At 40.7% G+C, this 14,663-nt stretch overlaps 1 protein-coding gene across 1 annotated transcript in view; it reads right to left on the bottom strand.

Moving 5' to 3' along the window:
* The window catches only part of LOC148595495 (ALK tyrosine kinase receptor-like), a 129,652-nt gene that overhangs the window by 46,201 nt on the left and 68,788 nt on the right, over window positions 1-14,663 (bottom strand). Inside the window, exon 3 of the mRNA XM_088520566.1 lies at window positions 12,869-12,988. Within this exon, the coding sequence (XP_088376692.1) occupies window positions 12,869-12,988 (120 nt within the window). The remainder of the gene's footprint in view (window positions 1-12,868; window positions 12,989-14,663) is intronic.

The raw sequence follows: 14,663 nt of genomic DNA, 5'->3' as shown, positions 1-14,663 counted from the left end.
AAAATGAATCTCATACATTCTGGCCATACTGTAGATGTTGGTAGCCCTAGGAATTATACCTTAAGAAGTAACCTTTCGACCTCCTGCATTTGAAACATTTCAATGCAGTAGTTGAAGCTTTATCTGCTGCTCCAAACCTCAGCCTTCAGGCTGCACAGGCAGCATCTGTCTACAATACAGATACTTCTTCCTGAGATGTTTCACTTTTAGAAACCAATGGGGCAACTATGATTCTTTTCTCTGTGTACAACTTACTATCACATCATAATTCAAGTTCCTTAATACAACACCCAGTGATAACCAGAACAGATTTTATTTTAAGCATCACTGCTAGGTTTTTCCTTGAACAGATGGCATACATTTGCTTCTACCATCACAGTCAGCAGACAACACAACACTCACTGAAGGGAAGAAACCACTTCAAAGTAGCCCACTGTCAAAAGGCTAGGTTCTTTCATAAGAGACAAAAAAAAAAATCCCACTGTTCTTTGGACACCTTTGATAATGTCTACTGCCCTGCCACAGATATGCAAGAGGACAAATAATCTCTCTAATGGCAATTCAGACTAAGACTTTTTTTAAAAAACTCCAATTATAGTCTCCATTAAACATCTAATTTCTTCTCAGTGTGGACAGATTTATGCAGTTCAGCCTATTCTCCAGGTAATATAACATCTTTTAATCTCAAGGTTAATACTTTTGCCCTCTGTCTAAACTTTTTCAGCTAGCTCAGCTTTTTAATAACAAACTGGAAGAAGCAGAGCCTGTTTTTCCAGTTACCTTTGATTTTCTTACTCAAGTGTTTCATCATGCTCTCTGCATTTTAACTGTTAATAACACTATGAAAAACATATAGTACAAGAAATCCATATCTACCATAAACAGGAGTAACAAGGATTGTATATATTTCCTTCACTGTGAATGCATAGCCACTACCTTTCTCAGGCCTCTGTATTATCAACATAAATTTCAAGATACCATGAAGCAGACTTGAATAGAGACAGCAGGGAAGAGTGCACAAATTCATGCTACCCAGTTTATTGTAATGCTATATCCAAAGTTCAGGCAAGTTTTATCTCTACTCCATTGAATTCTCTTACAAAAAGCGAAAGAAGCTCAACTTTTTCTTAATCCATAAACTATAAAACTCTAAACTTTGCGCTACAGCACAAACACACCTAAGAACAAACACTGAGGAACACATTATTGAAGACATACCAACACCACTAATTCACTTATGGGGAATACATTGATTAGTATGTGCTTTAAGGTATTGTCAAAAAAAACCAAAACGAGCAAAAAATGACAACAACAACTAAACAAACAAAAAACACACAAAAACACACATACACACAGAGCTCATGTGACCTACTCTTGACAGGACCCACAGAGAGCAGGGTATGCCAATATGAGGCAAGTGCAATCACTTCACATTGTCTGACTTCATTCTTTGTGAGCTTCTGCTCAAGGAGTCTTACACATTTTAATGACTCGTCAAGCAGTCACAACTTGGCTCCCATACTTCTAACACCCAAGCATCACAAGAGAAGCCCATGCTTTCTCTTACTTCTCTGAGCCCAAACAGGGCAGCACTTTGGAGACATCTAGAAGGCTACCTTATTTTCCTTCTTCAAAGATTATTCCTCCCCAATTACAGTGCCTACAAGAACTCGATAGTTCAGCTCCCTTGTTTTGTTTCAATTTCCAGCAAACTGTCAATTGCTGTGGAGTACTTAATGCAGCAGACCTCTGACCTACAGGTGAGACAACTTATTCAGTGTACGTGACTCAAAAATAGTCAGTACATTCAATGTTATGAACCCTGCAAGCAGCTGACGCCTCTACACACAGTTGGAAAGAGACAAGTAGCAATACCTTTTCCTTCCCTTGAACAGCTACAGAGAAGTAGACAAGATCAGACATGCCTGCCATAATCAAGCCAGACACCTTTAAAATACATCATTCCTTGGAAAAAGAGGAGACTACTTGGTTCATCTTAGAGCATCTGCAATTCAATTAAAACATATCGACACCTATTTACAAAACTTGACAGTCCCAGCGGACTTCTCCCTACATTATCAGAATACAGGCATTCTTCATAAGCTCCTATTCAAAACTCATCTCAGAGCATTTCTTTTTCATCATTTCTTTGGGCTGAATAGGTAATTGCAGTGTGCCATAATTTGGGCCTGCTATCTTATGCAACATAGCAAAGCCTACACAAACAGAGCCTAATGTCAGCTTCCTACTCCCAAGCTTTCCTTGCTTTATGGTGTTCATCATAACGTATGTTAAATAAAAATGCATTTAAATATTTTTTCCTAACTGATAATCTGTTCTTAGTGAGGTAGCTTCTGCAAGACCATACAAATGACATTTGCAAACACAGAACCTTTACAGTGTTCAAATTACTACCACAAATCACCTCTCAAATTTTAATGCCTTTACAACAACTCTTTCTCCTTACTTCTTGGCTTTCGTCTTAGCATGTTTAAGTCTGACACCAAGGGTTTTTCTTCTGCTATCTGGCTAAGCAAATGAAGAAATTGTTGTTCACCTGTGGAAGCTCAGTAAGACCCATTCAAAACAAAAAAACAGCAGACACTATAGGAAAGGTAATTAAATGTAACAGATCCTTTAAACCTTTAGTAATTATGTTTTTAAGCTACTACCAATACAAATTGACTAGATACACAACTTCAAGATTTGGATAGTACATCTAGTCAACAAGACTTTTTTTCCCAATGAGATGACACACAGAGATTTATATCCAGAGTACACATCTGTGCAACGCCTATGTTGACATTATAGAACCTGAGAATTCTACAGAAATTTAGGTTCCAACAATTGTAAAGTGACTCTTAAAAATACTGCAAAAATATAAGATCCATTACCCAATGAGTTTTTGCATCTGCAGCCATTAGACCCTGAAGAATTAGAATTTTATTTTGTAATCATTGTTCTTTTAAAGAGGAAACAAAACACAGTGCTTACAATCAAATAAAGCTAACCATCTGCTTAAGAAAGGCAGTAGATAGCAATCCACATAGGAAGATAGAGGATACTAACCATAAAGCATTTGTTAAGCCACCATCTGATTGAAAAGACAGCAGAATCTATGTATATCTGATGATTATGAATCTTGTGAGTGCTTCAATTTATTTTTAATCAAAGAAGATGTCAACAGTAATTTGTGTATAAACAACTAAAATCTGGCAACTATATCTTTTTCAATTAAACTGATTCAAGTTTTCTAATAAACAAGAGATCAAGAATAGTAGCATAAATAATACTACATTCCCAAAACACAGTAATTTGCTGGAAATATCCTTTTACTATGTTAGAAGTCATATTATTGATCAGTGGCTTGGCTCAGCTTAGATCACTTGTCTAACTACATCTCACTGAAAAATGCCTTATGGCATACGAAAATACAATGCCTGTTATTTATAAGAAACTACTGATTTTCCTTTCTTCAGCTACCCTATAAGGGATTAAGCTTATTTGTTTTTAGCCAAATCTCCTTTCAATCACAAAAAGCATATCAGTCAATAATTTCATCATACACTGTTCCTTTCCTACATGTTACTGTTTGTTTTTCAAGGGTCCTTTTCACCTCTTGCCTCTTGGTTCTCACAGTTCCCTCTTTCCACATCAGTGGAAGGGGAGGTAAGGTGCGGGTCTTCCCTCACGAGAAAAACAGGCAGTGTGTAGAGGTTCTCTGTTCTCAGAATGACCAGATTAAGCAATACACTGATACACAATGGCACCTGATCATCTTAAATCTAGCTAGTTGTCACTATGAGTGCAGATCTAAGCACACAGCTAGGAGGTCAGTAATACGGATCAAAGTGGAATCACAACCTTCCTCAAGACCACACCTCTTCCACTGGCAAGAATCACAGCAGCAGTGTAGAAATGGGTAAAAAAATAATCTTGCACCAAATGTATCTTTATATACAAATATTGACAGATATTCCTTGTGGAGAATATATAATTTAAATTGCATAGTAGAGAAGTGCTCTGCTGAGTGAGTTTTGAGACCTCTATCAATACCCACTAACCTCTATTATACTCATGTTATAAGGCCTATAAGCTTTTAATTTATGACAGGGAAATGACAAATTGATTTTCCAGTTATTAATCCTAGACAAAAAGCCTGAAGCTTTCCCCATTTCCTCTAGGTAAAATGGGGCAGAGGGCATTCAAATTAAGGGTCTGGATCTCTTACCAGGCCCTTCTGAAGTTCTGCCCAATACTTTGGGGGACACATGCAGGGTAATGTAAGGAAGCCTGCAGCAATAACTGTCTTTCCCAGAAAACAGAGCCTGAATAGGAGACTTCCTGCTCTCTGTCTGTCAAATTGGTTGCTTGCAAGGAGGAACTCCTAGGAGAAGGCACATTAAATATTGGTCAGGCCCAGGAAAGCGAGCACTGCCCCATTAGTATGAGGAAGCTGTGAAACTCCTTGCAAATTAAGCCCTGATGCCACCTTTCTGCTGCATGGCAGGAGATAGAACAGCAATCTGAAATTAGCAAATCCATCACAGGACAGAAGAGCTCAGAAAAGCAAAGATGCAGGGATGCCAGCAGTCAGGCAAATTAAAGAGGTAAAATAATTAGAGTTTAGCTGTTGTTCTTGCAGAGAGAGAGAACATAAACAGACATTTTCACCTGCTTCTTTCCACTGCTGGGCACTGAGAATGAGCAAAATGGCAGACCACAAAGGACAGCGAAATACGCGCATCACAACTGGGCACCAGCAAGAGCCTTAGTGTCCTTCACACTTGCCTGCTTGCCAGCAACAGCCTGGCCTTTGGGCTGCCCCCTCTGCTACGTGTTTTTTAAGAGATGAGGCCAGGAATTCAGAAAGAAAGCAAGGAACCTTGGGGTACAGCAATGCTCACATGCTTGAGGATTCATACACCTGGACACACCTCGCTCCTCTGTGTGCAAAGCAGAGACCAGCTGAGCAGCTGGACAGCAAATCCATCCCTTTCCCTATCACGAGGCTGCAGCCTGTTCTCACCAGGCACTTTGCTTTAATTTAAAACTACTTAGCACCAGGGAGCTTATCGTGTCGCATCCTTCCTCTGCTCCAGGGCATCTTCATCTGCTTTCCCCAGACCTTGTTTCTGCTGACAGGGATTTCTCCCTGGTCTCAGGGGACAAGGGCAGCTCACAAATTGAGCTGTTATCCCCTGACCCGTTAGGGCAGGTCAGGGCGAGGGCTGCGTGCGAGGCATGGCTGTTATCCCACCACAGCAGCGCTTGCCCGCAGGCGCCCGTTTTGCCACGCCACAGCAGGGGGACGGATTAGACCCTGAAGTGCCACCCCTTCTGCTGCAGCCCCCTTGGGCAGGGCTTTATGTTTTTTTAAATAACCATTATTATCCTTTAATGCTGCTTCCCGGAGTCTCCTCCCACCTTCTCTCTCGACAGAGAGCCCTCCAGCCTGCTGGCCACTCAGCAGCACGGGCAGCCCCCACCCGACCTGGTGCCCGCACCGCTCCCGAGGGCTCCACGGCGCTGGCGGCTGGAGGAGCAGGACTCTCTCTGCAGCCCAAAATGGCTCAGGCTGGGGCCTGGCCCAGCTCGTCTGCGAGGGCCAAGCGTGCACCCGCAGCTCTGCCCCTCCCTCAAGCATCCGCATTAAGCAAAGAGACCTGCTAGCTTGTCCACAAGAGATGGACTGGCCCACGCCCCCCTCAAAATAAAGTTTTAGAGAAACTGTACCCCACAGGATAAATAATTGCACCAGCTTTGTAAAAACGCTGAATAATCTGCTGAGATTAGGACTGGGGAATCCTGGTTCTCAGGACGCCCTGCTACGTGTCAGGCAGGATGCTTTCATATTTGGAGAAGCTGTTCTCTCTCAGTGCCAAATGCTTTTAAATTAATCTGCAGGAGGGCAAATAACATCTGGATCACTCACGTCCTCCAGTAAACGACAATAATGTAACCATTCATTTATTTGTTAAGAGAATCTTTAAAATGACAGCATATATTTTATATCCACTGCGTCCCTCAGTGCGCACTAGGGACTGAATCACCCAAATCTCTGACAGTTGCTTTGTTGGGTGGAAATGAAGCTAGAAAGCAGAGGGCCAGGAGTTCTCTATCAATCCATTACAAGCACCGGCCCCCACAGCAGCTCCAGAGCAAGGTGCAGGGGGAGCAGGTGGGAAGAACAGCTGCTAATAGCTCCCTTTTTCAATTCTCCTGCTGTAAAAAAAAAGTCACAGAGCTCATCCCCCACACAAGAAATATTTGTCCAGCAAGTCTCCCATGCACGCAGTAAAAGCAATCGATGAAAGTGCATTTCTAATGCCAGTCCTGGTCAAACGTCTGAAGAGAAGTGACTAACAGTGATTGTTAGAAAACATGCTCCAGTTGGCTCAAAACAGTAGCTCAATGAACTGGCATGTTTTGACAGTTCATACAAGGGATGTCTTGCACGAAGTCTGAGAGATCTCTAGAGGAAATGAGTACTTGAGAGACAAGGAGAAAAGACATTTGTTGTCTTACTGTATGCTCTTTTATTACTGAAGAAATGTTGAGCTGTCATTGGCATATTATCTGCAGATGAAAGAGGATATAAGGAAAAGGATAACATCAAAGGTAAAATTTTTTCCCTGATAGGAATTTTTTTTTATTCTCTGCTTAGCACAGCCTGCAGTTTGCTTAGGCAAATGCTGCTTCTCCTGCGATTCTCCCTGTGCCCCTTGGTGTGCAGCCCTATTACACGCGGCAAAAGGAACATCTAATGATGGCTAAACAAGAATCCCTGCCCATATATTTGGGGTCACAGCATTTGCTATTTTATATGGAACAATTTCATTCATTTAGTATCAATAACTGCTGTTAATTGAAGACTTACTCTACTATAAAACTGTACCCAAAATTACGTTAGAATACTTCCAATATTATAGAAAGCTTTTTTTGAAAGTTAGATGTCAGGATTAAGGTTGTATATCACTTTTGCATTATCATATACGGAATTCATACATTTTTTTCCTCTGAAACAAAATACTCTTTTCCTTATTCCTCTCCCAACTTTAACTGAAAACTGGAGCTTTTGGTAGTTATTCGTCCATATCTGTACTTTTCATTATACCTGCTATTTCAGTCAGGTATCATGATAGGGCTAGCACTCTGAGGATGACAATATCAGTCCGATTCATTGCAGATTTACAGAGCCAAGTAGTCATGGGAACCCAACTGCAGCTCCAATTCACGTAGCTGGGGCCTCCTTCCTGCTGCCTCACGTTCAGCCTCATGCAGTTTACAGGCGGCAGTACCTAACTGATATTCAACTCGCAGGAGTGAACTGGAGTTTTGAATTTATACATGTAGGAGTACTTAATAGGAGCTGCGCTCAGCCTACCACAAGAAAAAGCTAGTCATCTGGCACTCTGCTGAGCAGTGGTCCCCCCCGACTGCTTCCTGAGCATCAAGTACTCAGACAGAATGACCCCAAATTATTCCACAGTAAAATTAGTTCAATCTCTATTTTTTTTTCCTGGCAATTCAATTCATGAAATCATGATCTGCTCACAGACAACAATCTGTTAGAAGGTGAAAAAAAAAGCCCTGTCAAATTAGTTTTCTGAAGACAAAGATGAGTGAAATTATTAATAAGTTGTTAATAGAGGCCATCCTCTGGATTATGCTTTTAGTAGCTATTAAATCAAAGCTGTGAATAATTATGCAGTCCTGACGGTACGTGCTCCTCCTCTGCAGAGCTCACCTCTTGTAGATCGTTTTAAATACACCAGTCATTTGATAATCTGATCATGTCCCTCTAGGTTTTACTTCCAGTTAACTCTGGAACACAAAACATCACTATTGCCTTAAGTTTTTAAATTGCAGGGGACAAACAACATCTATAGACTAGAAAGCAGAAGTTTGATGCAGCAGGAGAGAGATTTATCTGCATTTTGAATGAATCAGTAATTAGTTCTGGGGAGTGGTAGTTCAGATCTTTTAAGATGTTTATTTTTTCACTCTTCCTTCTTCAAACAGGGTACTGGAAAAGCAATCAGAATGTTTTTTAGAACACCAGCAAGGAATAAAACTCCATCTTATATTCTTTAGACCTATTCACTTGAGTGAATTTTGAATAGGAAATAAGTAGCTTACAAACATATATTGCTTCTGAACATAAAACAGAAGTATGAAAAACTGTTTGACACAAGGGAGTTCAGCTGGCTGTGTCTACCATGAGGACAAGCACCCCTTCAGTTCCTGCTCTCCAGCAAGCTCTCTGCACACTGCTTTCCTTGGACATGGTGGCGTGAACGTCGCTAGGTCCTGCTCTCACTGGACTACAGGGCACACATGGCTCGTGCAGATACTAGTCACTATGGCTAAAACGGAAATCAAATACATTTAAGAAAAAAGATGAGCCTCAGGAAAGATTCCTCAGTAATGACACTTCTCAAAAGAAGCAGCAGATACTTCACTGGTTGAGTAATTTCTAAATTGTTTAGAAATATTCTTTAAAATTACGCAGATGTATGCGTTGGGCCAGCTGAGCTGACTAAGAAATGTCATTGTGATTCCCACAATAAAAATTTGTTTCTTCATATTTGCTGGCATTTTCTTATGGGCTTCTTGGACAGTATGACTAAGTCTTTACATCAGCATTAGTCAACAAAGGTATCATGCCCTCATGGTTTCAGACAAAAGCTTAAAGACTTGCTCAAGGATTACATTAAGCATTTTAACAACATCAAAAGGATAGAAAACATGATATCGTTGAAAAGACTGAAACTGTGATCATACCAAGATAGCATAGCTTTGTGGAGTCATATTTCTCATTTTTGGATGCTTGGCTTGACTTTATTCATTGTAAAGTCTAAAAAGACTCAGAGTCTAGTCCAAGAGCAGGCAGCGTGAGGCAAAGAATACTGTTCAGCACTCCCAGCATGTGCTCAGCTGTGATGCCCACTGTGAAAATGGCACGACTGCCTCTAATGTATGGTAGTCCTAATGCAGGGGGCATGACTATTCGCATTTGGTTAGGATCACTGGGGGCTACTAAAGATGTTTCTGCACTTGTTAAAATGGCTTCACGACTTTCAAAGCCAGGGAGGATGCAGCAGGCTCAAAGGAGCATCAGCATGAGACAAAACTCCACAAAATGGACTCAGCAAATATAGAATCGGGAAAGGGAATCAGGATTAAGCCAAATGCCCATTTGTTTGACCAGATCTCTGGCAAGAGGGAGCAATTTCCATGTATATGGAAGAGTATGGAAAATACAGCAATAAAGCCTATGGTGTTTTATAAAAGGCAAATCTAAAGAACTGCGGTATTTTTGTTTGTTTGTTCTGGGTTTTTTTTTTTTTTTGCAGGTGCATGTCCTTCATTGTCACGAACCCAGCTCTCCAACGCAGTAGCCTTGCTCCTCTTCCCCAGGTGAGGCGCAGTCACGCTCGGGCATGTCTAAAGCCCCCCACGCAGTAATGGCTTGTCAGGAGTAACCACGACCTGCAGCATTACTGTTTTTTTCCAAAGACGGGGCACTTATTTGGGTCTGTTTGAATTTCCCTTGTCAAAGATGGTTCAGAACAGCCAGTGCATTCAGCTGCTATGGAGCCCTCTGACAAAGAGGAGCCCAGATGCCACAACGGCGTGTCAGAATAGTGTTAAAAAGCAAAACTTGACTTCCAAATAGTCCTACATGCCTATTTTTATTGCAGTTTGTCTGTTATTCTCAAGAAATGCGCTGTCTCTCAAAACAGATTTTAGCTGGGTTGAACTGCAAGTGAATTTTTTCTAGATGGTGACTGTTTCTTCAGCTGCCATCTCACCATGCCAACGTTGGGCTCCCGGCTTTTTGCTGGTGACTGGCCTGGGGGGACCTGTAAGAGGGGTTATTAACTGCATGAAAGCTCCTAGGCCTGAAGGGGGGCCTGTCATCTGGAACCCTCCTCTCCTTTTTTTTTCTTTTTTTAACAGAAACATTAACATTTTTTATGCAATAGACAATTGATTCCTTATACAATACCTATGCAGAAGAGAAAATTAATATCCAGCCAACCAGGGTAAGAAATAAAATACACGGCTAGGTGCAGTTAATCATGTAAGCCTCAGGACAGAGTTCCATCAGTGCTGCAAATGGGAGATTAATATGTTGCAATAAGTCATACGCAGAATGCATTAAAAGTTTGTTCTAGCTGTGCGAAACAGGCTCAGCATACCTCCTGCCCTACAGACAAATTCCCAAATAATTTGACTTTATGAGTTTGATTTCATTTGTTGTTTTTTGTAAAGTAGGTGGATTTTGCATCTCTGAGATGGCAAGCGATTAGTAAGTGCTTGTAATCTAGAAACCCCTAGACAGCATAGAAGAACATCTTGTAAATGCTTCACTCAAGTGATGTTGTGCCAGCAATATCTTTTAGGATTGCTGCATACAGTTTCAAGGATATCAACAAACTCTGTTCCTGATGGAACTATTAAGGCCAGTTCCTCAAAATTTTTAATTCTGAGTGCAGCTGGAAAGTTAGTTTGGCTGAGGGGCCTTACACTTCAATTTACTCAGCCTTTCAATCAAGGAAATTTATCCAAAAGCGGAACACAGGAAAAAAAGTAATTAAGACAACTAATATTTCCCCACTTCAACAGTGTCCGTCCGTTAATTAGATGGGTCCCATCAGATGATTAGACAAACAAAGTTTTAATAGAACTTTCATTGAGCTCTCACTAGTAATCTCAATTACGCAGTGATAGGTGCAAAAAGCTTCTGACAGAAGAGAAAAACACTCTAGTAGGAAAGGACTTAAGACTTTTATCTGCTAAGGATTTACTGTGTAATTTTGGATTAATCACTTAATCAGAAGGCAGGGGTAGTTCTGAGAGGGTAGTTCTGAGACAAGGTGACTAGCCTAGAGTTAGGATGATCTGACTTTCATCTCTTGCCTAGCTCTGCCAGACACCCTGAATGATTTAAGAGAGCTGCCACACTTGCAGTTATTCTGGACAGACAGTGAAACAGAATTCCTGGGGAAGTTTAATAATAAACATTCAGGTCCCAAAAGCTTCAGGATAGAGAGAACCTGTAAGAATTGCCCTCCTAGGCCTGGGGTAGCTTGCACTGCTCCTTGGGCTGACTGAAAGGGAGCTTTGACCGCTCTGTGGGCTGACTGGAAATCATGTGAGGTGCAGTGCTGAGAGCAAGCCAACGATCCTTGCCATGAAACAGACCTTGAGAGCTGATCTCTTAGATCAGAACACCAAAGACTCCTGGTGTTTCAGGGCAAAACTGTTCCCAGATACCTCCAGCAGGTAAGATGTGATTATGAGAAATGTTTTGCTGCCTTTATGACCAATACCAGTCAAGAATCCTTTTTATGGATAGCTACGGCCTGTCTAATCTTGAAGCTGAAGTGGTTCTACTCCATGAACTGGCACCGGTCCTCTGCACAGAGCATATCTGAAGTGACAAGAAGTGTGTCTGCTGTGAGGTGCTCCGGTATGAAAAGCATCAAAAGGGCCATTGCTATCCCTGTAATTTAGAACAGGTTCTGCCCACCTTGGAAACCTCACCTTGCAAAGCTGATCAAAACCAAATCAACCCTTCAGGATTGCCTATTCCTGCCAAGGTTCAGGTCCTGAAGCGCACCTCTTGTGAGAGAAAACAGCGTAGAGGTGGAAACTGGGATTTCCTAAAGTAAGAATTGAACTAGTTAAGTGTTGTGGGACCTTTTCAAAAGAGAATATAAAACACAGTAATACACTCTTCTAAATCAGAAGCACGAGTGAAGACTGTGTTTTGTGTAACACGTGATCAAATTCCTCCCTTTGCTTGCAAAACAGATGGTTGGAATGTGGTAGAACTTGGTGTTGGGCAACTAGCTAAGATCATCACAAATTAAATTTCTATTTAGTTGCAATACATTTATCTCCATGTGTTGCTATCAGGTGGAATCATGCTTTTAAGGTTTTAAGAGCATTGTAGAACTAATAAAGAATAAATTAAAAATCATCCTTTCAACTTCTGAGAAAGCCAAGTTAGGGAATAGGATTGTGCTACTGTCCCTTCCAAGATGAAATTGGTGTGTCCTCCTTGTTCAAGCAGATACAACAGCTAGAAGCAGATATTGTATTCCAGTGGAAATAATATGTATTGCACACATAAAAAGGCTGCAACATAAACTTGAAGAAATATGAGACTCCTTCATATAGGCAGGTCAAACTTTTCCCTCAAGCAGATAATTACAGCCTTGGGGTGAGTAAATCTTATTAGCCTCTCAGCATCTTATCTCCCCTCATAGAGACTGGTAGTAGATATATCCCACTTCAGTCACTTTCTGAACTGTATATTAGATATTGCCTTATGCAATCTGGTTCTAACTATGCCCATACTACTTCACAGTTATGGTTTTGTCTGTATATAGGTAACATCAGAGAACAGTTGAAAACAGAACCCCCAATTTTAGAAGGGATGGAAGTTAAGAAAAGATACAGGAAAGGAAAAAAAAAAAAAAGAGTTTTGTGCATGGCTCTCTCTTCATAGTATTACTGTCCTCAACATACCTCCAAAATGCTACAACCTGGGAGACTGTTTCGTAGCTTTACTATATTGTAAATTCAGTACAGCAGCTTGACCTGCTAACACCAGTTCTGGGATCCTTAAGATAATTTCCTCCTTTTGGAGTTGGAAAGCAGGTGTTAGGGGGCTGTGGGATCCCTGCGGCCAGGAGCCATGTGGAATCCCTGGGCTGGAAAGCCTCAAAGCCATGACACCATGGATATTTTAGCGTGAAACATTTGACCTCTGTTGTTTTGTTCCTCAACTAGACCAGTGTCATTAGGCATTTAGTTACAGCCTCTTGAGGCTAATGTAAACTCTACTTACAGTGCCGTCCTTTATGAGGGAAGAAAGGGGATGTATCCCTCATGATCCAGGTTAAGTTCCAAGCAGAGAAACCAGGATGAGGAGGAGGGCTGCTTGCTGGGAGATCCGAAGTGCTGAAACCTTTCAGCAAAGGGAAAAAAGAAACAAATATTATGTATTTTACAATCGTTTTTATGCCACATATCAAGCACAAAGTTCTTAAACAGCCTTACAGACCATATGTAATAAACACTTATACTCAGCTACTTCTTGGATGGGATACAAAATTTGAACTGCATAAAGCAATACTACCCAGCTCTTTGATGGACAGTAAAGAATACAATACCCACTGAAAAACTGCAAGCTCAGTTATATGCAGTTCTGTTTCACTAGACGCAGTATTAGGAGAGTTTCAGTATCTGAAATCACATCCTTCCTGATACACGTGCACACAGGGAGAAAGGAGGCAAATTGCTTTACATAACAAAGTTATTGTCACAGAGAAAACCTGTCAACTTTAATCCCACACTGATTCTAAGTTACCCAAGTCTCAGTGCTTACAAACATATATATATGTATATTTAAGTTCTGTTAGCATCTGTTATACCCTGTACATGGAACAGAGAGACATCTACCTAGCTTAGCTTCAATAACTGAATGCACCTCAAACAAGCCTTTGGGGATCAGAAGGCAGCAGTGACTCAGGCCAGGCCAGATCTGCACAGACCTCTGCCAGACCAGGATGACATTAGAAATGCAAAGAGAAACCGTATCTGTAGTAACCTGCTGGGTCAAGGAGCAAAACAGAATTCCATAAATTCTGAAAGCAAAGAACTTCCCTGCAAATATTCAAGTTGGGTTTTCTGGAGATGGCAGATCTCAAGTATTCCCATCTCAGTTTTGAGGTTTCTAGGGGAAAGGTAAGATTATTTTTCCATAGAAATATGGGCAGGCAAAAGTTAGGCTTGGTAAATTTGTTTGGTGCAACTGAATTAAACTCTGATTTGCTGATATATTCCAATTTATCAGAGAAGCCATGAAAAATGTGGGGTTTTTTTTCAGAAACTGAAAGAAATAGTATGCGCATTTTTGTTCTATTAAATAGTATTTTTGCTAAGTAAGAACACTAGTACAGTTGCTTGCTTAAATTCTTTTAGTTAGCAATCAGCTACAATGTTCTGTTACAAGTTTGGTAAAACTGCCTGTAACAATAAGAGTTAATTAATTACAGTACTAATTAATTAGAGTGATAAGAACTATCCTCTCGAATAGATAAAAAATAGTGGATAATAAGAGATGCAATTAAGAGGATAGTGTTAAACAAGGCTGAAGCTTGGGGAAAAAAAGCTTTGATTTTGCTCAACTTCTGCTTCTCTCTCCACTGAAGAAAAACATGATAATTTCAGAGGGACTTGTCAGAAGCTTAAATAACAAGTGTTAGTTGAGCCCTATCTCATCTTCAGTATACTATAGCAAAACAACAATAAAAACAAGAGAAAAATAACCATTATTTTATAAGCATTCTATAACACTTGCACTTTGCTTAGAACAGTCACCTCCAGGATAAGAGTGGACTTTACTTTGCTTCATAAGCATCCCAGAGTGACAAAGATTTCATTTTCCTAGTGGTACTTTAGAGCTGGTCTGTATTTCTAAGTTATGGTACAATAACTGACTATCAACTATTACTGTTTGCAATTTAGCAAGGCTGTGGAACAAGCCAGTGATTTATGGGGGCAGGTACCAAACCAGGCGTCTTGCCATCAACTGTGAATTATGAAACAAAAGGTAACTATGGAATAACATTTATATGGGA

This window comes from Tinamus guttatus, unplaced genomic scaffold (genome assembly GCF_059628265.1).
Source record: "Tinamus guttatus ecotype Peru unplaced genomic scaffold, ASM5962826v1 Tinamus_guttatus_pri_ptg000090l, whole genome shotgun sequence".
NCBI lineage: Eukaryota > Metazoa > Chordata > Aves > Tinamiformes > Tinamidae > Tinamus > Tinamus guttatus.
This window is presented reverse-complemented; position numbering and strand designations above follow the sequence as displayed.